General features: G+C 42.4%; 1 protein-coding gene across 2 annotated transcripts; it reads left to right on the top strand.

Moving 5' to 3' along the window:
- Positions 1-95: 95 nt before the first annotated feature.
- Positions 96-27,973, top strand: PPP1R21 (protein phosphatase 1 regulatory subunit 21). Of its 2 annotated transcripts, none has more exons than XM_068153661.1 (22): positions 96-237; positions 3,727-3,795; positions 4,181-4,327; positions 5,059-5,160; positions 6,965-7,129; positions 7,234-7,292; positions 10,040-10,134; positions 10,988-11,040; positions 12,195-12,344; positions 14,457-14,558; positions 14,745-14,833; positions 15,280-15,416; positions 16,318-16,410; positions 17,303-17,430; positions 17,800-17,952; positions 18,659-18,751; positions 19,102-19,335; positions 21,144-21,179; positions 22,330-22,446; positions 23,307-23,405; positions 24,383-24,511; positions 26,734-27,973. In XM_068153661.1, exons 1-22 carry the CDS (start codon positions 178-180, stop codon positions 26,761-26,763), a joined length of 2,340 nt encoding a protein of 779 aa, XP_068009762.1. In that variant the 5' UTR covers positions 96-177; the 3' UTR covers positions 26,764-27,973. The 2 variants fall into 2 exon arrangements, with proteins under 2 accessions (XP_068009762.1, XP_068009763.1); XM_068153662.1 differs by lacking the exon at positions 96-237 and adding an exon at positions 485-586 and having other exon boundaries at positions 26,734-27,972.

Below are 27,973 nucleotides of genomic sequence, written 5' to 3'. Positions count from 1 at the left end.
CTTGGCGGTTGAATCAAGATGGCGGCGGCGCCGGCTTAAGCTCCTCCCGCGCTCCCCCGGCACGTGGTGGTGCCGCCATCGGGTCCCCGCCGCCTGAACCCGGAAGTGCGTTTTCGCTTCGCGGGCGTGCGGGGCTCGGCGGCTGCGTTAAAGCGCCGAGGCGGCGGCGGCGGGGAGATGGCGGCAGCCGCGGACCTGCAGGGGAAGTACCAGAAGCTGGCTCAGGAGTACTCCAAGGTATCACGTGCCAGAGCTCGTCCCTGATGCTCGGCGACAGGCAGCTACCGCCCCTTTGCCGGCACCGCCTCCCCACCAGCCGCTCCCTGCGCCCTGCCTGCGGGCAGTTAGGTGCCTGAGGGCTGCTTCTCTGAAAGGAGAAGGCCTTCCCTCCTCGGTCGGCGGGGCTTCCCGTGCCTTCCCTGAGCCTGCTTTGCCCCGCCCCGGTGCCGCCGTGGAGCAGTGGAGCCCGGAGGTTCCCGCCCGACGGGGTGGCTTTGGGCGCTGTGCTCCAGCCGAAGCGGGGATCCTCCCAGGGCTGAAAGGCGGGTGGAGTGTTTGGGGCCCAGAGGTTGCCTTTTCTTGAGGGGTGAGGCGAGTGCAAAGCTGGGCAGGTAGGGGAGGTGCGAATTTCCTGGGCGCCAAGGGAAGGCGATGCTGTCTGGGCGTGAGGAGCAGAGTGGCCTTGGCGGCAGAGCGTCCAGCAGCGCAGATAACGGGGCTGGCAGCGGCAGGGGAGGGGAGCTTTTGGCGGGCATCAGCGGTGGATGAGGTCTTGGTCTCGCATCTTGCCTGTCGTTTGCTTTGACTGGTGGATGTAGTTCCGTGGCGTTAGTAGCGCTGGCAGTGTCTTGGAAGTAATGACACCTGATTCTAAGCTTTTCCTCCTGTCCCCATTCTTCTGCACCTGCCCCAGGTCACTGTTTCCTCGGTTTTGGCGCTGCTTACCACAGTAGTTGCAGAAATGTATGGCCCATAGCAGAGGATGCTGTTCTTTTTCAAGGTAGTTTCTTACATGGTGGAGCCTTGCTTAGTACAGAGCTCTTCAGTCTTGGGAAAGAGAGGCAGTGCTTTGTTTCTGTGTAGCCCTGCATCTGAGTGGTTGTTTTTAACAAGCTACTTGCCTGTATTTGACACCTCTCCTTAGATGACAGAATGATGCAGCTTCAGTTGCTCTTCTCTGTGGAATTGCTGTGAAAAATAACACACAGAATCTAAATTGTTCAAAAATAACACTTTTTTTTTTTTTCCTCAATGTTTCCATAAAATCACTTTAAGACAAATGAATTCACTTTGGGACTGTGCGAGCCACAGAGTTGCTGTCGTTTGTTGCTTTCCACAGTGGCTCTGCTGTACCTTGAGGATTTAAGATGGTGCACGTTAAGGAACTAGATGATCCTTGTGGTCCCTTCCAACCCTGAATGAAACTATGAAACTATGAATTGAGGGACTTGGCCTCTTGATTCCTCACTTGGAAGTGTGAGCTTTTGACTGTACCTTCTGAAAGTTCCAGCTGCTGGATCCTCTTTCTGTTAGCATTGTGATGGTGTCCAAAAGCTTCCTTGGTCTGGAAGCTGACAGATGTGGTTCAGTGGTGTTTCACTGGTTCTTTGTGGGAACTGCTTTTTGGTCTCATCCTGCCTCATGTGCATAAACTCCAGAGTATTGTGGGATCAGCTCTGCAAATAATTCTTCCTTTTGTGCAAGTGATCAGTTGCTCAACTGTGCAGGTGGAAAGAGAATAGCTCTGGGAAGCTGTTTTCCTATCCACTTAATCATGTGAAAGCTAAGGAGCTTGGTAGACTCAGTAAATGCTGAAGGAAGTACCTGCCAAAGGATTACTTCTCCTCTCAGTTCACAGACCAGTCCAGGAGGAGGATGTGAGTTTTCAGAGTGTTGCTTTCCTTGGAGTTGCATTTTTGGGCTCTCTCACACAACCCCTATGAAAGCAGTATCACAGTATCACTTAGGTTGGAAAGGACCTCGAGGATCATCGAGTCCAACCTATCAACACAGACCCCATGACTAGACCATGGCACCAAGTGCCACATCCAGTCTCCCCTTGAACGCCTCCAGGGTCGATGACTCAACCACCTCCCTGGGCAAACGAAGTAGTCGAAGGGCTCTTTGAATGTACAGCAGGCTTTGGTGGATCAGACTTCAGCTTGGGCATCTCAGTGCAGCACAACAGAGCTAGTTCATCTGACATCTTCCTGTGGTAGTAGCTGTGGTGGGAAAAAAAAAGCACTGCATTTTCTTCCTGGGGAAACCCTGTGCTTGGAAGTCTTTGTGGTGCTCTTGAGAGTTTCTTCCCTTATTGTGTTGCCTGAGCAGCACTGTGGGAATACTGCAGGGCAAAAGGCTGTGCTTAGCTGTGTCAACTGACTTTTGACCTTTCAAATAAGTGCAGTCATCAGACTGAAAAGATTAGCCATTGCTGTTCTGTGTTGAATCTTTTATGCCTGTGCCAGACATATTCCCAAACACTATACAAACCCTTTTAATTTATATCTGCCACAGCTGGACTCAAATTTTGTGTCAAATGAATGCAAACTACCATGGAGGAAAGCAGGATTCAAGCAGTTATCAAGGAATGGGAAGATAGACCTGTCAGTATCCTCATTGCTGCAGGGTAGAGGCACTCTGAAATGACTGGGAAATAGGATTCCTGACTTTTCACTGCAGTGATTTTAGTGAGGTCTGTAAGCAGGTCACAGAGGGCTTTATCTTCTATGCTTCTCATGAATTTTCCTGAGTGTTTGTCAAGCTGTTCTCTTGATCTGCTGCTACCAGTAGTAAGTATTTTTGCATTAGAGTATAGTTAAACTCTTCTTGAATTGATAGAGATTTTGACTTCATTGTTTGTCCTGCTTACATTGCAGAACGAGTCACGAACGGTTTTGGGGAGGAGAGGGAAGAGACAGAAATAGCACTGAATAGAAGCAGGAACTTGATTAGCCAGGAAAGAAATTGCAGATTTTCCATGTTTGTTCACTGTTCATAGAATGGTTTGGGTTGGAAGGGACCTTAAAGATCATCTGCTCCCAACCCCCCTGCCATAGGCAGGGACACTTTCCACTAGACTAAGCTACTCAAGGCCCTGTCCAACCCAGCCTTGAACACTCCAAGGGGAGGGCATCCACAACTTCCCTAGGCAACCTGTTCCAGTCTCTCAGCACCCTCACTGTAAAGAAGTTTTTCCCAATACCAGTCTAAATCTACCCTCCTCCAGCATGAAGCCCCATGTCCTGTCACTACAAGCCCTCCTTGGCTTTCTTGTAGGTACCCTTCAGGTACTGGAAGGCCATTATCAGGTCTCCCTGAAGCCTTCTCTTCTCCAGGGTGAACAGCCACAACTCTTGCAGGCTGTCCCCATAGGGGAGGCGCTCCAGCCCTCTGATCATCTCTGTGGTCCCCTTCAGGACCCTTCAAACCTTAAGTATATTTTAGTAGCAAACCTTCCAAGATACTTATTGAGGAAGTAGTACTTTCTATTTGACTAAACCATTCAGGTGGCAAAACAACTTCTGGTTTCTTGGCATTTCAGGATGTGAATTAGATACTTTTTTTCCCCAACTTGATACCAGTAGTAACTACCTGAACAGACCACTCCAAAAAGCATGCCTGTGGTGCTCTCGTGAGAGAGTGTGGTGCTTGGTGCATAGTCTAATGAATGGCTTTTATTATTAGCTTTGTCTTGCATAGTTATTGGCATCTCTTATTTTTCAGCTTCGTGCTCAGAACCAAGTGTTGAAAAAAGGAGTTGTAGATGAGCAAGCAAACTCAGCTTCTCTGAAGGTAATCTCTCCAAAAAGCTGCTTGTCAGGTGCATTAAGCTGTGACAAGATAGGTAAAGGGGAAGGGTAAATAAAAATACATTTTGCTCAGAATATTTTGATTAAATCAATAAAGAAGGAACTTAAATTACTACTAAGAGACTTTCTGTTCTGTAGCTGACTTTCAGTGTTCTTTGTGATCCATAAAAGTGGAATCTGTGGGCAGCTCAAGGAAGTGATTTTCTTTTTAATGATTATTATGATGTACTTTTACCTCTTCAGTGTTAAAGTAGCAAAGAAAGCATTTTTATGTGTGTGTGTTGTTTTTGTTGGTGTGATACTGTTACACTTATTTTCACATCTACTTCTATGAAAGGTTTTTTTAGTTAAAGTTTTTGGTCATTCAGGAGCAACTGAAGATGAAGGATCAATCACTGAGAAAGCTGCAACAAGAAATGGACAGCTTGACCTTTCGGAATCAGCAGCTTGCCAAGAGGGTGGAGTTACTTCAAGATGAACTTGCACTGAGTGAAGCTAGGGGCAAGAAGAACAAGGTATGTGCTAAAGGCAGGGAGAAACTCTTCCTTATCAGATGTCTGCTCCTCTCCTGTCATTCTCTTGCCCTAATTTCTGTTAGTAGTTGCTTTGTGCCAAGGGCTGAGCTGATTTTGTCAGAACTTGTGTTATTAACTGATGGTAGTGGAGATACCACAAAACAAGTAACAGATACATGTAAGATATGCTGAGTAGTTCTGTACTCTTCTTGCTAGTGTGTCAGCTGCATTGCTGTCTCCCTTTCCAGATGTTTATCAAGTATTCAAACAACTGGAGATGGGCTTGGATCTGTCACTAACCTACTGCTATGAGAAAACTGATCACCCTTCATTTCATATCTTTGTAATTTTGATGTCAGTGGTTAACTCTTCAGGCCATGACTGTGACTTTTCTAGGCAGCTCTCACATGAATCTTGTCAAATACTTCTGGAATCTGAATTTTTAGCTAGTGAATTTTTACTGCATTCCCTGTCACCCTTACTCATATCTTGACATGCCATGGGGAGACTGCAAATTGCCTCTGAAAGTATTTAGATTAAGATTCAGAAAGATCATCTCTGTCAGAGTGTTGATGCTGTCTGCAGCTTGCATACCTCTTGCTGTATTAGTGTCAGTAAGATACACACCCTCCTCTGCTGGGAATTAGTGGTGGTAAGTGTTTTCCTATATTTGAGGATGGGCTTTGGGATACTGCCAGAGGCTGGGCAACAATGAGTGCATTTGCTTTTAGAAAAGTGTGGAGTCCTCATCTCATTTGAGTCAAGAGCAGAAGAGTGTCTTCAATGAAGATCTGCAGAAGAAGATAGAGGAGAATGAACGACTACACATACTTGTGAGTGAAACTTCTTTTAGCCTTTCTCTTTAGTTCAGCAAACTGCTCACACAAACAGAGAAAATAAAATAGAAGGATAGATTTAGAAGCTTAGTCATCTGCAAGGCAATAGGTTAGATCAGATAGCTTGCTCATAAAGATGCATTTTCATTTCAGGTTCTTAAGACAGTGTGTGGAATAACTTGGTTAATTGTGTTCTCATTGAGATTTTTAACCTTTGATGACACTTAGCTACTCTACTGACAAGAGCTGTATGGTTCATGCTGGATGGCAACTTCTTTTTAGTTCACTGTTTCAGGATTCCCTTAAAGCTTAAACTATTTTCTGCAAGTGGCCATCATTAAACTGGGAATTACTTTACCAAAATGGAATGCATTCAACTTCTTAGAAAACTTGAGGGGAAAAAAACTTAGAGCTCAAGTTTAGCTTTTCAAATACCTGCTGTTAATCAACAACGTATTGAAGGTGCTACAGAAGTCTAATCACCACACAGTGCTTTGTTCTTGAGTATTTTTAAATAGAATGATAACATTTCTATCTATTTAAGAACTAATACTTGTTATTAACTGGCCTATTAAATTGGTGTAACTCAGAGTTAAATTTCCTGTGGCTGTTTGAGGCTGTCTGCCTTTAAAAGGAAGCTTCAGAGTTGAGACCTCCAGTGTCCAGACTGTCCAAACCAGTGGGTGGACACAGGAAATAGTGGATTTCTTTCCATAAATCCTTCATCCCTTTAAATCTGGCTGCAAAGTTGTTGTTTTCCTCTTTTCTTCCCTCTCTTCTCCCTGAACACCTTATCTGGTGTGTGTGTGGAGGTTCAAGGCCTAGCAGATTTTTCCTGTGCAATTGTGCCTGTTCGGGCCTACTGTGAGGGGGAAGAAGGAGCCCTGGGGCTTAAGGTAAACCCCAGGTGGAAGAAATGATGAGGACTGGGGTTTGGGTCTGATTTGGTGGATGTTTTTTCCCTTTTAATCAAAAGATGCATTGCCAGCAGATCCAGAGAGGTGATTCTGCCATTTTACACTGCTCTGGTGAGGCCTCACCTGCAGTGCTGTGTACAGGTCTGGAGCCCTCCATACAGGAAGGACAGGGACCTGATGGAGCAGGTCAAGAGGAGGGCTGGGAAGAGGATCAGGGGGTTGGAGCACCTCTGAGGGAGCTGGGGGTGTTCAGCCTGGAGAAGGGAAGGTTCTGGGGAAACCGAATAGCAGCCTTCCAGTATCTGAAGGGAGCCTACAAGAAGGAAAGAGAGAGGCTGTTCTCAAAGGCCTGTGGTGACAGGACAAGGGGTGATGGCTTCAAACTAGAGAAGGGCAGATTTAGATTGCATATCAGGAGGAAGCTCTTTGCTATGAGGGTGGTGGAACACTGGAACAGGTTGCCCAGGGAGGTGGTTGGGGCCCCATCCCTGGAGATATTCAAGGTGAGGCTCAGCAAGGCCCTGGGCAGCCTGATCTAATTGGGCCTGTCCCTGCTGACTGCGGGGAGGTCAGAGTGGATGACTTTTGGAGGTCCCTTCCAGCCTGGGTCATTCTATGATACAGTCTGATTCTGTCTCCTTTGGCTTAATGGGCTTGTGTGTTAAGCTTAGACTAAGTGTGTTTTACATGCTTTGCTGTGCTCACTGCTATATAACTGTAGTATTGTAGGTTGTGAATAGCCTTTCCATTGCTGTACAATCCATTTGCATGAGCTTTGTTCTTTTGCCCCTTTTGGAGCAATAAAGCAATCCATCCACTCATTAAACCATGGCAATCCCATAGTAAAACAAAGCTTTCATGTGAACTCTGCTTTTTCTTTTCAGTTCTTTGAAGCAGATGAGCAGCACAAACGTTTAGAGGCGGAGCTAAGAAGCAGACTTGAAGTTTTGGAAACTGATGCTGCCCAGCACCAAGCTGTGGTGGACAGTCTAACTAGGAAACACACTGATACCATAGAAAAGCTGCAGAATGATAAAGCCAAATTAGAAGTAAGCACTTTTCCCACTTCCATACTTGCAAGTTTGAAAAGTTTTTAAATGAAAGATCTTGCTGTGTCAGTACTTACATTGTGAGATTATCTTCTTGCATAAAGATCAAGTCTCAGACACTAGAAAGAGAAGCTAAGGACTGTAGGCTTCGAACTGAAGAGTGGTAAGTGTTTTTATTTAATATAATCTAATGAAAAACTGATTTAAAGCCATGATTGCTGTAAAAGATTAACTGGGGGGGTGGTGTCTTGGAGAATATTAACTGGGGGGTGGTGTCTTGGAGAGTAATACCTTAAAGGGGCTAAAAACTCCACTGATAAAACTCAAAATACCAGGCAACAGCATTACCATCTGTGTGGGTCAGACCCTCCTTCATTCTGCTGAGTATGTAACTAGGCAATCAATTCCACAAACTCAGCTTTCATCAAGAGTAGCTTTGTCACCAAACTACTGAATTAGTTGTTAAGGTAGTGGAAGCCTGAAGAATTTACTTTTTATAGCATTCCATTACAAATTAACTACTCAACTTACATAAAGGCAAAGATATGTGAGTTTTGACAAACTGGTTCCAAGAGCAAAGCCTGGGTAAAAGAATGCTGAGACAACAGACTGTTGAAGAATGTCTCAAAATCCCTCTTCAGCCCTGACAGCTTCTTGAGCAATCAGGTATCCTCAGCTAGGGTATTTGAAAGTTTAGGTTGAAGGATTGTGGTGTTAGTTTTTTGGAATGCATTCTTTCCCTTGAAGGCAAGTTGTGGAACATGGGAAGAAGTTGAGGAATCTGGGCCAAATCAAATCTGGTGCACTCCTCTGAAGTTCATTTTTCAAGTACATTTTGTTAGTTATCACAGAAACATTCAGGTTGGAAAAGACTCTCAGGGTCACCAAGTCCAACCAATAACCCTTCTCTACCAAGGTTCACCCCTAAACCATATCCCCAAGCACTACATCCAAACCACTTTTAAACACATCCAGGGTTGCTGACTCAACCACCTCCCTGGGCAGCACACTCCAATGCCTGACCACTCTTTGCATGAAAAATGTTTTCCTAATATTCACTCTAAACCTACCCAGTCTCAGCTGTTCCCTCTTGTTCTGTTGCTAATCACCTGTGAGAGATCAGCAGCAGCCTCTCCACAAGGGCCTTCCAGGTAGTTGCAGACAGCAATGAGGTCTCACCTTGGCCTTCTCTTCTCCAAACTAAACAGTCCCAGTTCCTTGAGTTGCTCTTCATAAGAGCAATTAATCTGTGCAGTGTAGATCTTTAATGTGCATAGTGGCTGATGAGGTCAAGAGTTCTTTCTTTGAAATGCTGACCTTGGAGTCTGCATCTGTCACAATTATTAAAGTACAGAGATGCTAGGATTCCAGTATCTCTCCCCTCCTACAAGTCAGGGTTTCACTAAGAATGACTTGGCAAAGAATGAAAGCTGTATTTTGCTGCTATTTGCTTCTTGTGGTGTTTGAAAAATGGTGTAGTCTTAATCTCCTCTTCTTCAGAGCTTGCCTGTCATGTTCTATGGTGACTGGGTAATCAATGTCACTGTAAGGAGCTGTCCCTGCCATTTAAGAAGGGGGGCTTTACAAAAGAATAAGAATGCCTGCCACTTCTGGCTTTTTTAAACACTGAAAACACTAATAAATGCATGACAGAGGATGTCTTGGAGGGTACTGCTGCTCTTGTTCCCCACTCCTAAAGGAGAAGGGATCCATTTACTTCTGACACCCACGCTGTGTTCAGGAAAGCCAAGGGATACAAGATTTGACAGCCTGCATGCCTTGAAAATGCAAGGCTAGAAAGTAAACCAAACCATATCGAGCTGCCTGTTTGTCATTCCTTAAGAACAAAAGGGAAACATCCCTAGTTAAGCAGTTTGTGTTTGAGTTTCTCTGTCATGCCTCACGCTACAGCAGTTCATGCTGGACAGATACTCTGTAATTTTGGAGCTGCTCAACAAGGAAAATGTTTGTTCATGTGCACAGTGTACCTCTTGGGCAGTTTCTCCCTATCTTTGTCTGGTGTTGAATCCTCTTCCATCAAATGCTTTTGTAAAAAGAAAAAATGTTGGTTTTGACTCCTTCCCCCTGCCCTCCACTCTGTGCTGGAGTTCTAGATGTCAGAGGAGAAGCAAACCAGAGGAATGTGGGGGCCTAAGTTGTGTAAGCTGTGGAATTTGATCTGAATCAACATGCATTAATCTTTGTTGCCATGTGTTTATCCTGTTGCAATATGTTAGTATTCATCTCAGGAATCTATACTAATGATCTTAGCAATCTTTACTCAGGTTCACCTCTACATACACAATCAAATGAAAACCAAGCAGTGCTAGAGGAAAAATCCCTGGAGAATGCATTGGAAACACAAGTGCCAAGTCTTGTGGGAATGGGCTGTATCAGAGCAGTGTTTAAGTATGGGGGTTTGAAATGCTTGTGAGGTATTTCCAGTAGTGATGTGACATTGTTAATTGAATTCTTGGCAGCTTGCTAGTTGCACATTGGAGTACTGCATCAGATAGATATAGTAGCTACTGTAAAGGCTCCTCTGCATTGCCATTCAAATTCCAGTGGAACAGAGTTCCTTCATACAGCTTATACAATAGTTGCAGAAGGGGAACATAATTTAAAGATGAGCTCTCAAGTAAGCAGAGCTTCCCAAGAGTGGAATTGCAATTTGCAGGGATGTATCATCTTTCACTGCATTTGCTGGGGATTAGTGTGTAATATCATGTATTAAATGTGACACAAAGGAGGGAAAATTATTCCTTCTGTCTGGAAAAGCTAGAAATGAACAGAGACCTGCACACCTAAGGCTGCTTTATGGTGAGCTACAGTGTTGGTGATGCAGATTGAATTTTCAAGGTTTACAATGTGTGAGTGTGTGGTTTTCCATTTGTCTTCTTTGTTATTTAGCCAGCAACAGCTAAAGAATCTTCAAGCAGCTTTGGGCAGCAGACTGGAAGAATCTCTATGCATAATCAATGAGAAAGTACCTTTTAATGACACAAGTATGTATTGCCTTGGTCTGGGTTTTCTTGTTTAATGTGGAGTACCCAGCTGGAGGGAAGTACTCCTTAGGAATTAAAATGTACTGGCTGTAAGGTCTGAACAGGCACTTGGGGTGTAATTGTAAGAAGCATTCACAATAATCAACATCCTTTTTGTGTAAGGGTTTTTAAAAACCAATTATTTGCATGTACCTAAGGAAAATTAAAACTCTTTGAGGACTTTGCTACTTGTCTTGCTTAGTGTTGACAGAATATTGTACAGGGTGAAGAAACACTGCCAATGTACTGGATTCTCAGCAAAGATTTGTTCAGTTTATAAATAGATGTGTGGTGGAGGTATAAAGGTGGAGAGCACATCTTCTACTAAATGATCAACAAATCAGCTGCATACAGGAACTTGTTTGCACATCTAAACCCTGCAAAATCAGTCCTCTTTATTTGACAGTCCCTCAAATGTGACTTGAATTTGAGGGTCATTTTGAATTCCTTTAAGGGGTTTTCTTAAAGGTTTTTCACTCTTATTAGTGATGAAGGCTGTTCTTCTGGGCAGGAGGATTCTGCTTCTAACCATCAAATCCAGGGTGCTTAGATGGTTAAATTTGACCTCCAATCTGAGGCAAGTTTAGAAGTGTTTTCTCTCCACCTAGTCACAGTAATAGTTCTTAAGTGACCATATTTAGATCTACTTTGAAGCAAATTGTTTTGGTTGGGGTTTTTCTAGTTAATATTACTTAAGTGAACTGTAGTCTTAGTGCAATGGAATCTTAGATGTTAAAAACTAATGATTTACAAATGCATGTCTCTTAAATCATGTGCACATAACTCAGGTCTGGGGTTTTTTTGTGTCCTATAGGATCTAATCAATACAATGCTCTGAATGTGCCATTACACAACAGAAGAAATCAGGTAAGCACTTTTTGTGGCTTCATACGTAACTTTCTAAACAATGCTGAATAAAAATAGTCAATAAGAATACTGGATGAGCTTTGAGGTCTCTTCCAACCAGATGTGCTCTGTAAATAGTCAATACTGAATAAAAAGTCTGTCCAAAATTGGGTGTCTTGACTTGCTAGGTGAACCAGCCTCATGCTTAAGACTTGAAAATGTTCAAGGAAACATTTTTATGACTGGCTTTGCCAGTGGAGGCCACATGCTAGTGCATTTGCACAGGCTTCAGCATAAAGGACCAAAACAATCAGTAATATTGTCTCTTTTCCTTCCTTGTATATCTAATTAACACACACAAATTGACTGTAATGATTGCATTAATGACTCCACACCATCCTCAATCCATAATGAAGCTTCACTTGATTTAACACTCCACTGAAGCATTAAGAATGCATCTCCAAAGGATGTCATTCTTGGATGAAATGTCACTTTTGACTTTGTTTTCTCCTTCATAAATCACAAGTGTGGTTTTCTTCTCTTTTGCCTTCTTCAGAATGTTCTGGGTTTGGATTCATTTTTTTTTGGGTACCTTCCTACAGAGTTAAGCCATCAGAACAGCTTCATTCATGAGCAGCTTGGTTCTGTCCAGGTGGGAGAATAAGAAGTGAGTGTAGTGGTTAGAGAGACATCTCTTATCCTGAGAGAAAATGTCACTGGTTTTTACTAATTAAAGCTAGATTTCCTTACAAGTAGGTGTCACCACACTGAGAGAACCGAGCTGTTGTCACCAGCTAACCTACTGGTGTTTAGAAATCTTCATTTCAAAGGTGGTTTCTGTAAGTGTACTAAACTCTTACTGTCCTTGTGGCCTGTAGGTTGAGAATTGCAGCAGATACAAAGCAGTGCCTGTTAGGGGAAATAGAAGGGCAAAGCACTTTTTTGTGTGGCATTGTTTTGTCATCAACTTTAACTTCCAGATAATTGCTTATAAGTATTTTTAGGCTGAACCAGTACAAGAAAGCAATCATTGGCAGCAATTTTTTTATATCCAGCCATAGAACTCTTTTCAAATTTGACTACTGGGATTTTTTGTACCCAGGCATAGGATTTTTTCCATATTTGAATGTAATTTTTGCATGTTGAAGGTAATACTTTTATAACTCTCTTTCCAGCTGAAGCTACGAGACCTGGCTGGCCAGGCTCTGGCTTTTATTCAAGAACTCGTTACAGCTCTCTTGAACTTCCATACATACACTGAGCAGAAGGTACAAATCTTCCCCATTGACTCTGCAACAGACACCATATCACCACTAAATCAGAAGGTAAAGCTTGCTGATTTCAGCTACATTCAGTTATGTAGACTTGGAGTGAACTGTCTTGGTCACACAAACTTCTGTCTTTACTGGAATGCCATGAATGTGCCCCTGTAATAGAACCTCTCCTGCATGAGAAGTCTTTTCTGTTGGGTAAATCCTCTGAATGTGAATGAAGGTGTAGCTGCAGAGAGTCCTTTTCCCCTGTGGCTCTGCTGCCAGAGCAATGTGATAGTCAAAGTTTTGCTTTTTAAGTGCTGAAGTGCATTCATCAAAATGAATTTGGCTGGCTGATTTTAAAGCACCCAAATATTACACTGCTGAGGAGATGCTTGTATTAGTTAATGCACTGGGGCATGGGAGATGTTGAGACAGAAGGTCTTGTGTTTAATGTGAAATAAACTGATCTTAAGAGGGAGAGAACTTGGACTCTGTTCCCTCAGCTGAAAAAAGCAACTTGATCACAACCATGATTTGATTCTCCTTTTCTAAAAGCTGACTTCAAAACTGAGACCTTTTGTTACCATAACTATAGTCTGCTCCATTGTGTATTCATCACCTAATTGCCTCAGTGCACGCTACCTCTAACTCTGAGGGCTCTTGCCCTGACTTTCCAGTTGAGAAACATCTTTTATTACTTGCTGAGGCTGCTGTTGCTCCTGTATTTTGATTTACCTATTTGCTTGGCAAGTGTCTCAGTGTGATCTTGGCTCTTGAGTGGCTCAAAAACCTTCCCTTAATGCAGTACAGAAAATGAGACAAGTGTCAAGCAGAGGCTTAGCACACTGGCACTGATTTATTTTCTCCCAACTCCAGGTCTTGTCTGGTGCTTTCAAGCTATTTTTTTCCCCACCAGACACTCAAAAGTAGCTGTGGACAGTTCCTCCCAGGTTCAAGTATTCCTTTTCTGTTTAAGTATTGGATTGCTGGGTTCTGCTGGGTCTTCAGCATCATGCCAGATAACTCCAGTCCTCTCTTGTGCAACACAAATCAGGAACATTCTGCATGTGTCATTTCTTCCTTCCTAGAATGAGGATTTTTCCCCTAATGCCCTCCAGATTTGTGCATGCATGAATGAGAGCTTGGCTTCTCTCTCTCGTTAACACTGCACTGTACTCTCTTTGCCTGGGATCTTTAGCTACTGTTATAGTATAAATAATCAAAGGTGAAGGTGTCTCTCTTGTGGGGTGAAATAAAAACCAAGATCACTCTTGACTCCCTATGTCAACCTGAAGAAGAAACTTCTTAATACTGTGGTATCAAAATTGAAAGCTGCTTTGTTTGTGTGTAACAGTAAACACCTTTGTTCTCAGGTATACTTTTAATCAGAGTTAACCATAGAATGCAGTTTTTAGCAAAGGCAGGCAGGTCCATGAGGCCAAAGTTTGATAATTGGCCAAAACTGTCATAGTTCTTGGAAGTTCATGAGTTTCTCCTTTTCATAGAATCCTAGAATGGCTTAGGTTGGAAGCAATCTTAGAGATCATTTAGTTCCAACCACCCTGCCCCGGGCAGGGACACTTCTCAACTAGAGTTGGCTGCCCTTGACTTACTGCTCCATCCTTTGCATTAACCCATGTTGGAAACTGCTCTAGATACAGATTAAAATGTATCTCTTGCTCTCAGTTTTCACTGGGTTTAGTTCTTCAGTACTTTGCACTGCATAACTGTGTAGATGCATAGGACAAGGGCTGAGGGGCAAGCAACAACTGGGAGGAAGGTAGGGCAGTTTATTCTGGTGGCTTTTTGGTGCATGGAACTAGCACTAATTTGATGGGAGATGAGGAAGGAATGCAAGAATGTTTATACTTAAACAGAAAGGCTTTGGTGTGCTGTGCATGGCAATTTAAATGAGAGAGGATGCTGTGGCAAAGCCCTGGCTGGGGTTTTGCCAGAACTTGCGTTGCAGTCTTCACCAGTTTCTCACTTTCCCACAAAGTATGCCTTTGTGTCCCTTAAAGGAGGTTGCTATGTATCACTTGGCTGTTATATCTTCTTATTGATACCTTGGGATCATTTAAGATGACAGCTGCTTTGCTGAAGAAACCATTCAGCTGTTAACTTGAAACAGTTTGCAAAGAGCCTTCAGCAAGCACCATTTCAAAATGTCTCTGTCCTCAGTTCTCACAGTACCTTCATGAGAACGCCTCCTATGTCCGTCCTCTGGAGGAAGGAATGCTTCACTTGTTTGAGAGCATTACAGAAGACACTGTGACAGTCCTGGTAAGATTCCTTAGTTTTGAAAAAGACATTGGTTTGGGGGTTTGTAGTGGTTGGTTGGGTTGCTTTGGGTGCTTGGGGGTTTGTTCTGGTTGCTTGGGTTGGTTTGGGTTTTGGGTGGGTTTGGGGCTTTGGGTTTGTTCACAGAGGGGGGAAAAAAATATACTCAAGTGGTGTTTTTCCTTCCAGGAAACAGCTGTGAAATTGAAGGCCTTCTCAGAACATTTAGCTTCCTACTTATGTTTTTTAAGGAAAATTCTTCCTTACCAGTTAAAAAGGTACCTTGGGTTTGCTAGATAAAATTATAGGGGCACTAAGTGTCAGTCATGCAGCGATGGCCAACATCCAATACCAAGTCAACCCTTAAACCCCTTTCTGCCTTTTAAGCCAGGGTGTTCTTTGCCTGTGCTTCTTAGGAAGCAAAAGGTAAATTACAATTAGTAGAGGGAGGGGAAAAGTCTTTAAACTGAGGCAATCAGTTTCTTGCCATGAGTGTAAACCATTCCTGGCTTGTGGCTGAAGCTTGTAAGAGTGGGGATATTTCTATGCACACAGTAGATATCATGTATTGGCACATTACTATGTGTTACCTTTCTAAAGTAAGTTGCTAGTCTCTTGTGGCTTTGGACTGGGCATGTAGGGAACACTAATTATCTACTCCAAAACTCATGAGTTTGTGTAAGCTAATTGCCTTGTTTGTTTGTTTAAAATCATGCATTCCTAGTTTGGAAGAAGAGTGTGAGTCTTCTCTTTGCACAGCTGCTTTAAAAGCTAAAAATGTGGAGCTGCAGAGAGACATGAAAAGGCTGACTGCAGTCTTTGAGAAGCTAAATACATACATTAGTCTGCTGGTGTTACCAAGTAAGTGCCAGCTCTGGCTCAGTTGGTTTCTGAGTTGTCTCAGTAACTGCTCAGTTTTCTCTTTGGACCAGTGCTGGATTTTTGCTTTTGTCTGGCTGGGGATTTTTTGGTTGGGTTGGGTTTTTTGTTGTTGTTTTGGAGCTTTTTTTAAAAGATTTAATTCTACTCTTTAGATAGAATACACTGCAAAACACACTTATCATTTAGACTGTCACACTGCACCCACTTTTATCCAGGTTATGAGACTGTGCTGTAGATTCCTTTAATGAGGTCTTCCTTCTGGGTAGATGGGGGCATGATGAAGGCCTGGAAGTGACCAAGCAGTCACATGTCCTATACTTCAGGGTAGTGAAAGTTACCTGTAGTAGAGAAGAAATGGCTGTAGGCTTTTATAGTCTGTCTTTTGTCATCTCTTGTAGACTGTTTGCTGGTTAATTGCCACCCCAGCTTGTCCTGGTCTTGAGATTAAGATAATACTCTGATGATAGTCACTAAAAATTGAGTAGAACTTTTGTGTGTGTGAGGGGAAACTCCAAATGCATGCTGTAAATACTAAAGGGAAACAGCTATTGTATAGCTTCAGGTTATTTCAGTCTTCACTCTTTAGAAGGACCCAGATGGTCCGTCCTATAGCAGTGAGCATGTAAACTTTTTTGCACATGTGATTGCTTTTTGAGACCAAAGCAGTTGGTATTTGTAAAAACTTAAGTCTTTTACCTGCCTACTCTGGCAAAATCTGGGGTACATTTTTATATTGAAGGGGAGCTCTATCTGTTAAGATTCCTAATATGCCATGCAGATGTCTCTAGCAGATGGAAAGTGGAGTATTTTTCAAACCAAACTTTTCCTTTGTGATCAAATCTTAGTGTTTCCATTTTTCTTTTCTACATGCTACCCTCAGGTTCAAAACCAGAAGGGCTTCTTAGGACAAATTACAACTTAGTGTTTACAAACATTGCTGCAAGTCTTCATGGATTTCATGATGTTTTAAAAGGTGAGTAGAGGAATACTGCTGGGTTTCAGCTCTGCTTCTTTCTGTTTAACACAGCACATGTAGTCTCTCTGTAACAGTGCTGCATGTGACATATCTGCCTTTTTACAGACTAAGATAAACTCAACCTGCTAACTACTTGTAGCAAAGATATATTTATCAATAAATACTTCCTACCTCTTAATATAATTACTATAAGGTACCCAACTTATACTGGGAACAAAGGAAATAGGGGTAGTATTCCCAAGCAAATTGGGAGTACAATTCATTAGATAGCTCCATAAATGTTATACTTCTTAACTTGCACTCCCTTACCCCAAAATGCTTGACTTAATCACTTTCCACTTGCTTCATATTATTACTACTGCTGGTGGTGACCTGGGACTTCTGGGTTATATAACAGTAATGATCACTTGTGACATGAGTAATTATTAGGCCAAGCTGTTCCTACATGGTAAATACCTGAATGTCTTTAAATTTTGGTGCTGCTGATATCACTTAGTATGTTTAAGCTAAGATTATTTTGGTAATGACTTTCAAAAGGTTTTGTGAGTTGTGTTGGGTTTGTTTTGCTTTGCCTTTTTCTCTTCAATGTAAGCTTACCTATAGTTATATAATTACACAGAGGCATATCTATGATTTTTGGGGGCCCAGAGTGCCCCTCAATATACACTTCTATTCTGCCCTGTCTAACAGGCATAATGTCTCTTCCTTGTGATCACAAACAGGCAGCACACTGAAGAACTGAGAGTATCTGAACTAAACTTTTACACAACTTACAAAGGGGAGGAGCATTTGAAACCTGAGGTCAGAAGCTGAACACAAAAAAGGTTGCTTGAACAGGCAGAAAATCACAATTTGACATAAGTGTGGCTCATTGTTTTTCTTTTTCTAGATATTTCCAAGCACTACAGTCAGAAAGCCACTTTAGAACAAGATGTTCCAACTGCCACACAGAAACTCATAACTACAAATGACTGCATCTTATCTTCCCTTGTGGCTTTAACAAATGGAGTGGGCAAGGTAATGGATGGGTTTTGGTTTATTATAATGCCCTAACTGTTTTTAAACCAAAAATAAAACAAATGACCCAAATCCTGGCTGAATGACTTGGAAAATCAACCTGTGCCTCTAATAATCTGTAGTGTCAAGTTTTTTCCAAGGTATTTTCAGGATATAAATTAAAAACAGAGTGGGTGATGAAAGTAGGTACTGTGAAGAGGATGCTTTGTGTTACTGAGGTCTAGGTTCTGTGCAAGAGCCTGTAGCTTGCTTGAAATTCTTGTGAAGTCCAGCTTCACTCCATCCTTGTCTTTTTCTTGCAGGAGTTAAGTTGCTCTGTTGAATCTTTCTGGTCAATTTAATTAAAGTGACTTTTCTTGATGCATGTAGATTACCTCATTCTTTAACAACAACTTGGATCACTTCACTGCTTCATTGAGCTGTGGGCCTAAAGGAGGAACAGAATTCATCAGCCCTCTTTCAGCTGAGTGTATGCTGCAGTACAAGAAGAAGGCAGTTGCTTACATGAAGTCTTTGAAGAAGGTTTGTTCAGCTAGCAAGCTTGCAGAGAGTTTTGTTGATAGTTGGTTATGCCAAGGAGAACACAAACTAAGGATTTTCAGTATTTGGAATTAATGAGATTCTCTGAATGAGAATCTTTGGCTAAGGAAGTGGAGCATAGTTGCCCTCACAACTGAGGGACCCATTTCTACTAATTATTTCTGTGCCAAGACTCCAAGGAGAAAGGGTGGCTGCTTACTTAAATTTCCTCCTGTATTCACCAGGAATATGGAGTGAATGATGTCACATTCCTCTACTTGCATTCACTGGAATACAGTAGACAGCACCAGGCAAAAAAGAAAGAGAAATAGCTGAAAAGAAGCTGTGCTGGTGAAAATGTGCTGAACCAAACACTGGCACATCCCCCTCTGATCTCCATTAAAATTAGCAGTTAAGTGACAGTGTGCCTAACAATTGTTACTTTAAATCACTTTCCTGCAGTGTCTGTAAAGTGGTCCTTAAGATGCATTTGGTTGTTAGTTGACACCTGGAGCTGCCTGTGCACTTTTATTCAGGTGTGCATTTCAGGGTGCTGGGTTTTGTGAGCTCAGGCCAGTTTTTTGGCTGACTGATAGGTACTTGAAAGATGTTTGCCTGTCTTTTACTGAAGTGACTAAGCAATAAGAAGAAATGTAGAATACATATTCTGATCTGCAAAGCACTGAGGTTTCTTTGTGTCCTTCTGCAGCCTTGTGCAGATTCAGTGCCTTATGAAGAGGCTTTAGCCAATCGCAGAGTTCTTCTGAGCTCCACAGAAAGCAGAGAAGGTCTTGCACAGCAGGTATCTTGGTATCAATCTTACTAACATAAGTGACAGTGTGTCTTACAAAGGTAAAGCTGTATCAAATAGTCTTCACAAGTTTGTGTGGCCCTTTTGCATATGCATGTACATATACTGAAGCTTAAAATGGGACTGCAGATGTGTTGCTGACTAAATAAAATGGTCATTTTTGGCACATGACCACTGTTAAGCCTAGAGCTTAAATCAGTAGTTCTGCACTTGCTGCATTATTCATTCTCACTGATGTAATGGTTTAAAACAAGACTGTCTTCAAACATTTCCTTCATGTGGCTTTTTTTTTCCCCCCCTTGTATCCAATAATGTGGTCTGGTAAACTTTCCCTCCTGAAGGTTCAGCAGAGTTTGGAGAAAATTGCAAAGCTTGAACAAGAGAAAGAACACTGGATGTTGGAGGCCCAGTTGGCTAAAATAAAGCTAGAGAAAGAAAACCAAAAACTAAAGAACTCCCTTAGTGGACATCTAACTGAGACTCTCCAAGAGCATTCTGCTGTGCCAAATGCAGCTGAAAAAAGGGAGGAAACAACAGAAAAGAGTCTGAGGGAACCTATTCAGAGTACTAGTCTGGTAAGTGACCTCTTTCCTTCAATAGAGAAAAATCCACTTGCTTTAGCAGTGGTGCTGTTTGATCAGTGGAACACAAGTAATGAAAGCTTTTTGACTGTGTGAATGCATTCACACTTGGACTCCTTGTATGTGCAAAGCTGCTTGCTAATGCTTTCTGCAGAGTTTGATGCTCCTTGGCTTCTGTAGGGAAATAATAGACGTTTAACTTACAGATTTTTCTGACCCTGTAGTTAGGAAGCCTTGCAAGTGGTGTGTATCTCAGGTCATCTCTGAGTTTCCAGTTTCTTTTTATTTTCATCTCTGTGTCTTAAAGCAAATGGAAGGAGGTGATTAGTATAGGACTCTTTCCAGATCAGTTTACTATAGCTTAATTTTAACTTGAAGTGTCGAAGCTTTCAATGTTCCTCTGGAGTTTTTACACAACCTTCAGAGGTGCATGCAAGTGGGGTTTAGAGTTGTCTTTGGAATGGTATGCATTCCATCCTTGCTTTTCTACATTGGTAAATTGTTTGTTTTTCCTGTTTATTGCTGGTATTTAAAAGGGGTTGGCCTTTTCTATGAAATGCCACTTCAAAAGTGATGTTAACAGGGATGTTATTGGTATGAAATAATCAGTTTGCTAAGCTCAGTACTCAGTGGAGTTCTTCCCCCCCGCCCTTTTGCCCCAGGATAAAAATGATCAGTGGATTGGTTTGAAGTAATCAGACAAAAGGGTTTGATCCTGTGTTTAATCCATTAGGAGTTTGGGAATGGCTTCTTTTTCTAGCCACAGTATTTAATGTAACTCTCAGAACTGTGTCCAGTTCTGCCCCCTCAATTTAAGAAAGATGTTGAGATGCTTGAATGTGTCCAGAGAAGGGCAATAAAGCTGGGGAGGGGTCTGGAGCACAGCCCTGTGAGGAGAGGCTGAGGGAGCTGGGGCTGCTTAGCCTGGAGAAGAGGAGGCTCAGGGGAGACCTTATGGTGCTCTACAACTACCTGAAGAGAGGTTGTAGCCAGGTGGGGGTTGGTCTCTTCTCCCAGGCAAGCAGCACCAGAACAAGAGGACACAGTCTCAAGCTGTGCCAGAGGAGGTTTAGACTGGGTGTTAGGGAGGAATTCTTCTCAGAAAGAGAGAGTTGCCATTGGAATGTGCTGCCCAGGGAGGTGGGGGATTCACTGTCCCTGGAAGTGTTTAAAAAGAGCCTGGATGAGGCACTTTGTGCCATGGTTTAGTTGATTAGATGGTGTTGGGTGATTGGTGGGGTTCATGATCTCAAAGGTCTTTTCCAAGCTGGTTGATTCTGTGCTTCAATACCATATAAATATTTCCTATAAACCTAAATCTCTAGGCCTGTTGAGATCAGAAAAAAGCTCTCTGGAGGTACTGCTCCATGGAACTAGTTACTGGCATCCACCCTTATCCGGGAGCTCTGCCAGGTGTACTTAAGAAGTCCAAGTTTACCCCCTCACATTGAAGAGCAAGGAAAGCCAGGTTTCATTGCACTAACACACCTCTGAATTAGTTTTATGTAACCAAGCAGTTGCATAGTCATGCTAGCTGCATCTTGTTGCTTTTACTGCTTTTTGCTGGTGTACATTGTAAGGCATGGGATGTATCTGGGGAGTTGGTGTCAGCTTGAATTACGTTGGAGGCATTCATGTTTGTTACAGGTGGAAGTACTTAAATTGGGGTTTAGTTGTAACTGTTGCAAGATTTGGGTTGGTTTTAATTTCAAATCCTTCTCTGACTGAAGCTGGGATGACTTGCTGCTGTGGTATCTGTTTTTTGCACTTCTCACTTCAGTGTGTTTTCTTCCTCCTTCTAGATTGGAATGCTGACTATAACTACTGATAACGAAAAGGTAACCTGCTTTAAACATTATCAATTCACATCTGGCAAGTACTTCCATTCTGATTCTGTTAAACTTATTCCAAAGGTCTAATTGCAAAGAATGCCATAGTGTAATGGCCTCAGTCACCCATATAATCTGCATACTTATGTGAGGGTTTGTGAAATCCATGTGTTTCTTAATTATCATCATCTGTCTGGTGAACTGCTATCTTCTATTGGTGTAAGCAGCTCAGAGCACTGTGACTGTGGTCCAGGTCTGTCCTCTGTAATTTGAGGAAAGCACTGTTCTGTTTTGTCCCTCAGTAACCCTAATTGGATTCCAAGCAACTCTTGAGGCCAGGCTCAAGATGCAAAAAGAAGTCACTGACTCTAGTGCTTGCTGTTAAGTGCAGGCTCTCCCAAACCAGAGGTCACACTGAAAGAACCTTGGACTCAACTCTCAAACTAAAAGTTACCTTTTTATTTAGCACTGATATAGGCAGAAGGATTACCCCAACAGGAACCTAGAGTAAGATTCACTGCTTTCTCTTTTCTGATACTGCAGGGAACTGATTTGTATTTTAGTTCACTTCTTTTCTTCTGAAGGTGTGGTTAAAAGGGGGTGGAGGCCAGGTGGTAACTGGTAGAAGTTCTTAAAAGCTGCTGCATAGTGCTGAACTTGCAGGTGAATTTTAAGTTCTGTGAAAGCTGCCCCTAGTTGGTTACTCTGTCACTTACAATAAACTGGCAGGGGTTGGGGTTTTTTAAGTTCAAATCTCTAAAGAAACTTGAAGATGCATCACTGACAGCTGTTAGCTTCTGAAATTTAGCTGTGCAAAGGAATTCTTCCATCTGGGGAAAAGGCAGTAAGTCTTAGTGTAAGTGAAAGAAGTCAGTAGTCAGTGGGATTTTTGTCTTCATCACTTGATCTGCTAAATTAAGCCATCATCTCACATCCTTAGTCAGCTCTTTGTCCTTTAAGGAAGTGTGACATTAAGAGTCACCATCAGTGACAAGTTGTAGTGTAGACCTGTTGTAATTGGTGCATTGTGTTTGGGGAGCTTAATGCTTTTTGGTAGACCACCTAGGCCTCGGGAGGGAAGTCAATATAGAGGATGGTGTTGAAGTATTCACTCTGCCCAACACTAATGTGTCTGCTTAAATCTTTTTTGCTTTGCCAGGCTCCAGATGCTGAATCTCGTGAGGGCCTGATAAAAAACCACTACATGGCGAGGATAGCAGAGCTTACATCCCACCTGCAGCTTGCTGACAGCAAATCAGTACACTTCCATGCTGAGGTGAGCATGCAGGCAGCATCTATACTGAAAGAGTAAGTCTAGTTTTGAGCAGGCAAGCGTAATAAGAGTGAGTTCAATTATATGGCACACAATGTTTCATCAAAGTCTATTCCTGGGATGTTTTTTGGCTGTGGTCTAGTATACATAAAAATGAAATATTAATCTTGTGGTAGCCTTGTGTTAGGTGTACTAAGAAGTGTAATCTCTGTTATATATAGGTTTGTTTATATAAGCCAGGGCAGCTGGCTGTAGTTACCAAGCAAGCTTTGGCTTAATCTTAGTGATGTTGATGTCATTCAAAAATATTTGAGCTTATCATTAAGTGATGGAAAGAGCTCCCTTCTCAGCAGGAAATTCTTTGGCCTAAGTTATACTTCAAGAGTTAACAAAATCATTCATTGTAGCTGTGGTTTCATGACTTCATTTCAAGTCATGAGGTAATTTATTTGCTGCTTTTCCCTGAAAGCAGTTTGTGCACTTAACACAAACACTTTTGGGAATAAGCCAAGGCTCCAGGTTGACAAAGAAAATCCTCTTAAATATTTTCATAGTGGTAGAGGAACTGTGTTTCTCTCTTTGAGCAGTGTGTGAAGCAAGTTAGTTGTATTGCTTGTTTAGTAGTTGTGTGAAAAATATATTTAGAGGGTTGAAAGTCTGCTAGTTCTGTAAAATGAAGAAATGTCTGTTTGGCCATAACATTACCTTTTGTGTTTTGATGTGCACAAGCTTTAACTAAGTTTCTTGACATCTAAGGATTACAGAAAGATGGAAGAACCCAAAGCAATCAGTTAAAGACTGCACAAGGCAATACTCTGAAACTGACTTCTCCTCTTTCCTCCCTGTGCTGTTCTTACTGGTAGTGTCGAGCACTTGCCAAAAGACTGTCTCTAGCAGAGAAGTCCAAGGAATCACTCACAGAAGAGCTGAAACTAGCTAGTCAAAACATCAGCAGATTACAGGCAAGTAAAATATTGTCTCATGGGTAATGGGGAGTTAGGAGGAAAAAAATTACAGCCATTGATCATGGTCATGCCTTTAGTTATGTATCCCTTCCTTTAGTCAGAGCTGAGAGAGTTCAGATCAAGCTACTGAAATTGGGAGTTCCTACACAGCCATGCTGGCCTCCTGCCAGAATTCCCAAGCATTGGGCTGTTCTTTGCTCTGTCCTTGATTCAGCTTTCCTGGGTCCCTTTAATTTTCAGGGCAGTTCTACCTGAGATCTTGCCAAGCAGATCTTGAATAAGCCAAACTCCTCGCTTCCTAAATCTAGAGTTGCTGTAGTTCTTCTCTTTGTCTTGCTTCACTCAGGATGTTAAATTCTACTAACTCATGGTTGATGCAAGCAAGGCTACCATTGGCTTTCCCATCCCTGACAAGCTTTTCCTTATTTGTGAGTAACAGGTCCTGCAGAAAAGGCCTGTTGGTCACTGGTATCAAGTTCTTTGCTGCACTGGAGAGTTCTTGAATTGCTTGCATGTCACTTTGTTGCCCTTCCAGGACATGTCAGAGTAGTTAAAAATCCCTCCTGAGGGTCAGGATCTGGAACTGCATCTGCACATGTGGATTGCTGATTGTTTCAGCTTTGTATACAGTCTATGTTCATGTACAGGCTGTGTTCTATCCTTGTAAACTTGTTTCCTGTCTGGGATAGCGTTACCTGTTTTAAGCCATAAAATTGGGGGTGGGGGGCAGTGGAATTACAAAGGAAACAGAGCACAAAAAAGGGGAATAGACCATGCATGAGACTTCAGGTAAAAGAGAAATGGTTATCAAGTTTCTTTCATAAAGGTTTTGGGGGGTTTGGTTGGGTTGGTTTAATGGTTTAGTGTAAGTGCACAAATGCAACATCAAAAGCATGGCTAAGTGGAGACAGAAGTTGGCTGTGTTTGCAGTTGTCACTAATGTTGAGCAAAGGCTTCTGGTTGTTATCCCTCAGGATGAACTGATGACGACAAAGAGAAGCTATGAGGATCAGTTAAGTATGATGAGTGACCACCTCTGCAGTATGAATGAAACCTTAACTAAGCAAAGGGAAGAAATTGATACACTAAAGATGACTAGTAAGGTAAGCTGCCAGGTGTTGACAAGTAAGCACTGGCTGTGGTTTGGAGGTTTGTGAGTAGCATTTGGCATTCCTGCAGTACCAACCCTTTAACAAACCAATTCACCAGCTACAGTTCTTAGCAGCTGGAAAGAAAACTCCAAACCTGGTCTTGCATGTTTCAATGAAGAAAAATTCTGGCAAAACATTTACCTGTGGGAAAGAACAAGCACTTTGTCACTCTTTCAAAGTAGGCTTTCATGGTGCATCCTCTAATGGAAGGTCAGTAACTTAGTTTGTTTATATCTGGTGATCATAGAACTGTTTGCAAATCCAGCTGGTGATGCTGGGGTTTATGATGCAGTTGTTGGTAGGAGTGTCTGCACTTTTCTGCACTCCTGTATCAGCACACTGTTTTTCTTGTCAGCTCTTCTTTTTCTCTGTATTTCCATACTCCATCTTACCTGTCTCATATGTGGGGGTGAAAAAGTTGCCACTTCACAGAAGAATGTTAACTTAAAATGCACACTTGAATTCCTCTCCAAGCTGGAAGTCTGCCACCTTACCAGAAACAAGTTTTTGACTTACTTTAATGATGAAAAATACAGCAGTCTGTCAGTGATTAAACCATGGTATGCCTTATTCTGTTGGTTCTAGGGTGGAACAGACATTGTGAAGGCCTTTACCCTTCACTTGCCTCTCTGTGAAACTAATAAACTAGCATTACTGTCTTTTAATTGTGGAATGCATTGCAGCAGGTTTCTCTGAACTCCTAGCAGCTTGTACTTTACACTGTCAATTTAAACTCTGTCAGCTAAAGTTAGATTTCTTTAGTGAAATTCAGTGTGTTCCACATTCTCTTGCATTACCCAGTAAGTATGACCAGGACCTCCAGCAGAAACCACACCTTGGATAGGCTTAGCCTCTCCTGAGGGAGAAAATCCCCAAACAGTTTTCCCTAACAGATTCTTTTCTCTGAAGGGTTAAAAAAAGAGAATTTGATACATGTTGTGATTAAAGGTCCTGTGCTGACAGTTTATTTTCTCAGAGCCAACTCCTTCCCCCCTCCCCTGTGTATGGAAGTGGTTTTCTTTCAGCTCTTGGCTGCACATTGCCCATAGTATTCCATGGGTTTTATAACATGTTTTCTGGAATTCTTCACCTGTCATACCTTGAAGACTTGAAGTGGTACTCTGGAAGGAGAGTGATCCTCCAAGGTTTATGTTTCAGCTATCACTTAAGGGTGAATTATGAGTTGACTTGCCCTCATTGCCCTTACAATATTAGTGAGGTTAATACAGTCAAGTGTCCTGGGAGATAATTCAAATGTCTCTTCTCCCCAGGTTTCAACTGAAGTAAGGTCCTGTTGTGCTAATTTGAAATAGCTGGTGCTTGCCACTGTTACACCTGTAAAGATAAGGGGATTTTCAGAGCAAGACATGACAAGCTTCCATGATTAAAAGCTGATTTTCAGCTGGGCTGTACGTCTGTCTTGTTTGCTGCTGGGGGTATTGGCTGACAATCAACTGAATATGAGTCAGCAGTGTGACCAAGAAAGCCAGTGGCATCCTGGCTTGGATTAAGAGCACTGTGGCCAGCAGGGACAGGGAGGTGATCATTCCCCTGTGCTCAGCACTGGTGAGGCCACACCTTGAGTGTTGTGTTCAGTTTTGGGCCCCTCACTACAGGAAAGACACTGAGGGGCTGGAGTGTGTCCAGAGAAGGACAAGGAGGCTGGTGAAGGGCATGGAGCATGTGGCCTGTGAGGAGCATCTGAGGGAGCTGGGGGTGTTTGGTCTGGGGAAGAGGCTGAGGGGAGACCTCATTTCTTTCCACAGCCACCTGAAGGGAGGTTGGAGTGAGGAGGGGGCAGCCTCTTCTCCTTGGTGTCAAGCAACGGGACCAGACAAAATGGTTTCAAGCTGCACCAGGGGCAGTTCAGGCTGGATGCTAGGAAATATTTCTTCACTTGAAAGGGTTCTCAGCCATTGCAATGGTCTGCCCAGGGCAGTGGTGGGCTCCCCATGCCAGGAGGTGTTTAAGCAGTGTGTGGGCACTTAGGGTCATGATTTAGTGTTGACCCTTCAGTGCTGGGTCAAGGGTTGGGCTGGATGATCTTGGAGGTCTCTTCCAGCCAGATGCATCTGTGATTGTGTGATGATTTATCAGACTCCAGGTTTTATATGGCCTCTGTCTAGATTTTCTGTTACAAATTACATGTTCTGTTCATTTCTTTCTTGTTGCAGGGAAACTCCAAGAAGAACAAAAATCGATAGCTCACAGCTAATCAACAGCCTTCAGAAGCTGCTGCTGCACAGGACTCCTTATCCAAGTCCTGCTTGTTCCAGGAAGCAGGGGGTCACATTGGGTCTAGTAACAAACTGTTTTGGTGCTGTAAATGGCTTTAAAATATGTAGAACATAGATTAAACAGAACTCCATGTTGGCTCTAAACCACTCTGTGGATAATTTATATAGCAATTCCCTTCAGTTTTTACTGTGCACTTTTTAAGACCAGGTTTTAATTTCATGTAATGACTTCAGGTTTTGTATCTTTTCAACTATGATCATGCACCAACAAATGTAGATCAGTGCAGTAGTTGTCTGGTTTTGAGTTATACATGAAATTATCAGCCTGTACATTCCTTCACTTGTTAATAGCCACTTAAAAAATAGGTTTGAGACCTTTTCTGGCCATGCAATCTGTTCAGTTACTGTAGATGTGTTATTCCTGTTCCCAGCCCTTCTGAGTTTAATTGGAATTGTGGCTTTAAATTATTTCTGTACATTCACACAAGCCAATGGGATCACTGTTTTGTTTTAGGCTGCAATTGTGAAAACTTTTGCTGCTTGTGTTTGGCATTTTGGGTTTTGAAGAGCCCAAACAGCTGAATTGGGATACTTCTGTGAAATGGCTTTAAGCCCTTCCTTAGGCATTTTGTTTACATGTGTGTATTTATACTGGTAGCTGTTTAAAGCTAGAAGAAATTGTGGTGATAATTTGCCCCAAAAGAGTGAAACAATATGTGTGTAGAATAGATCACTTCACTTTGCTCTCTTACAATACAAGGTGGGGGGAGGGAAAAATAACAACCCAACACATAGATTTCAACACTGAATTGGAGAAGTCTCCATGGAGTGAAGCCCTGATGGATTCACTGGAGGAATGCAGATGGTTTTGCCTGTGCACTTTTGGGGTTTGGGGAAGTTTGTGAACATTAGGCCTCTTCAAATAATAATTTTGTTTTTTCTAAGTGAAGTCTAATACCACAAATTATCACAGCATTGACTTTTCTTTTTTATCAGATGCTGTGCTGCTCCACACTTTCCACTGATTTTTTTCCTGTTCCATGACTTGCATTATGGCACTTTGTCTCATAAGGGTTTACTCTGATACCAACTGTGTCACTAGATTATTAGTGTGGAATAAAACAAATCAACTAGACAAAACCACTTTGACTCTCTTTTGTTTTTCTTAATTCTAGTG

Source organism: Melanerpes formicivorus, unplaced genomic scaffold (genome assembly GCF_026170545.1).
Source record: "Melanerpes formicivorus ecotype bairdi unplaced genomic scaffold, bMelFor1.0.p_v2 SCAF_26, whole genome shotgun sequence".
NCBI classification, from domain to species: domain Eukaryota; kingdom Metazoa; phylum Chordata; class Aves; order Piciformes; family Picidae; genus Melanerpes; species Melanerpes formicivorus.
Note: the sequence above shows the minus strand (reverse complement) of the source record. Positions and strands in the feature narration are given on the sequence as shown.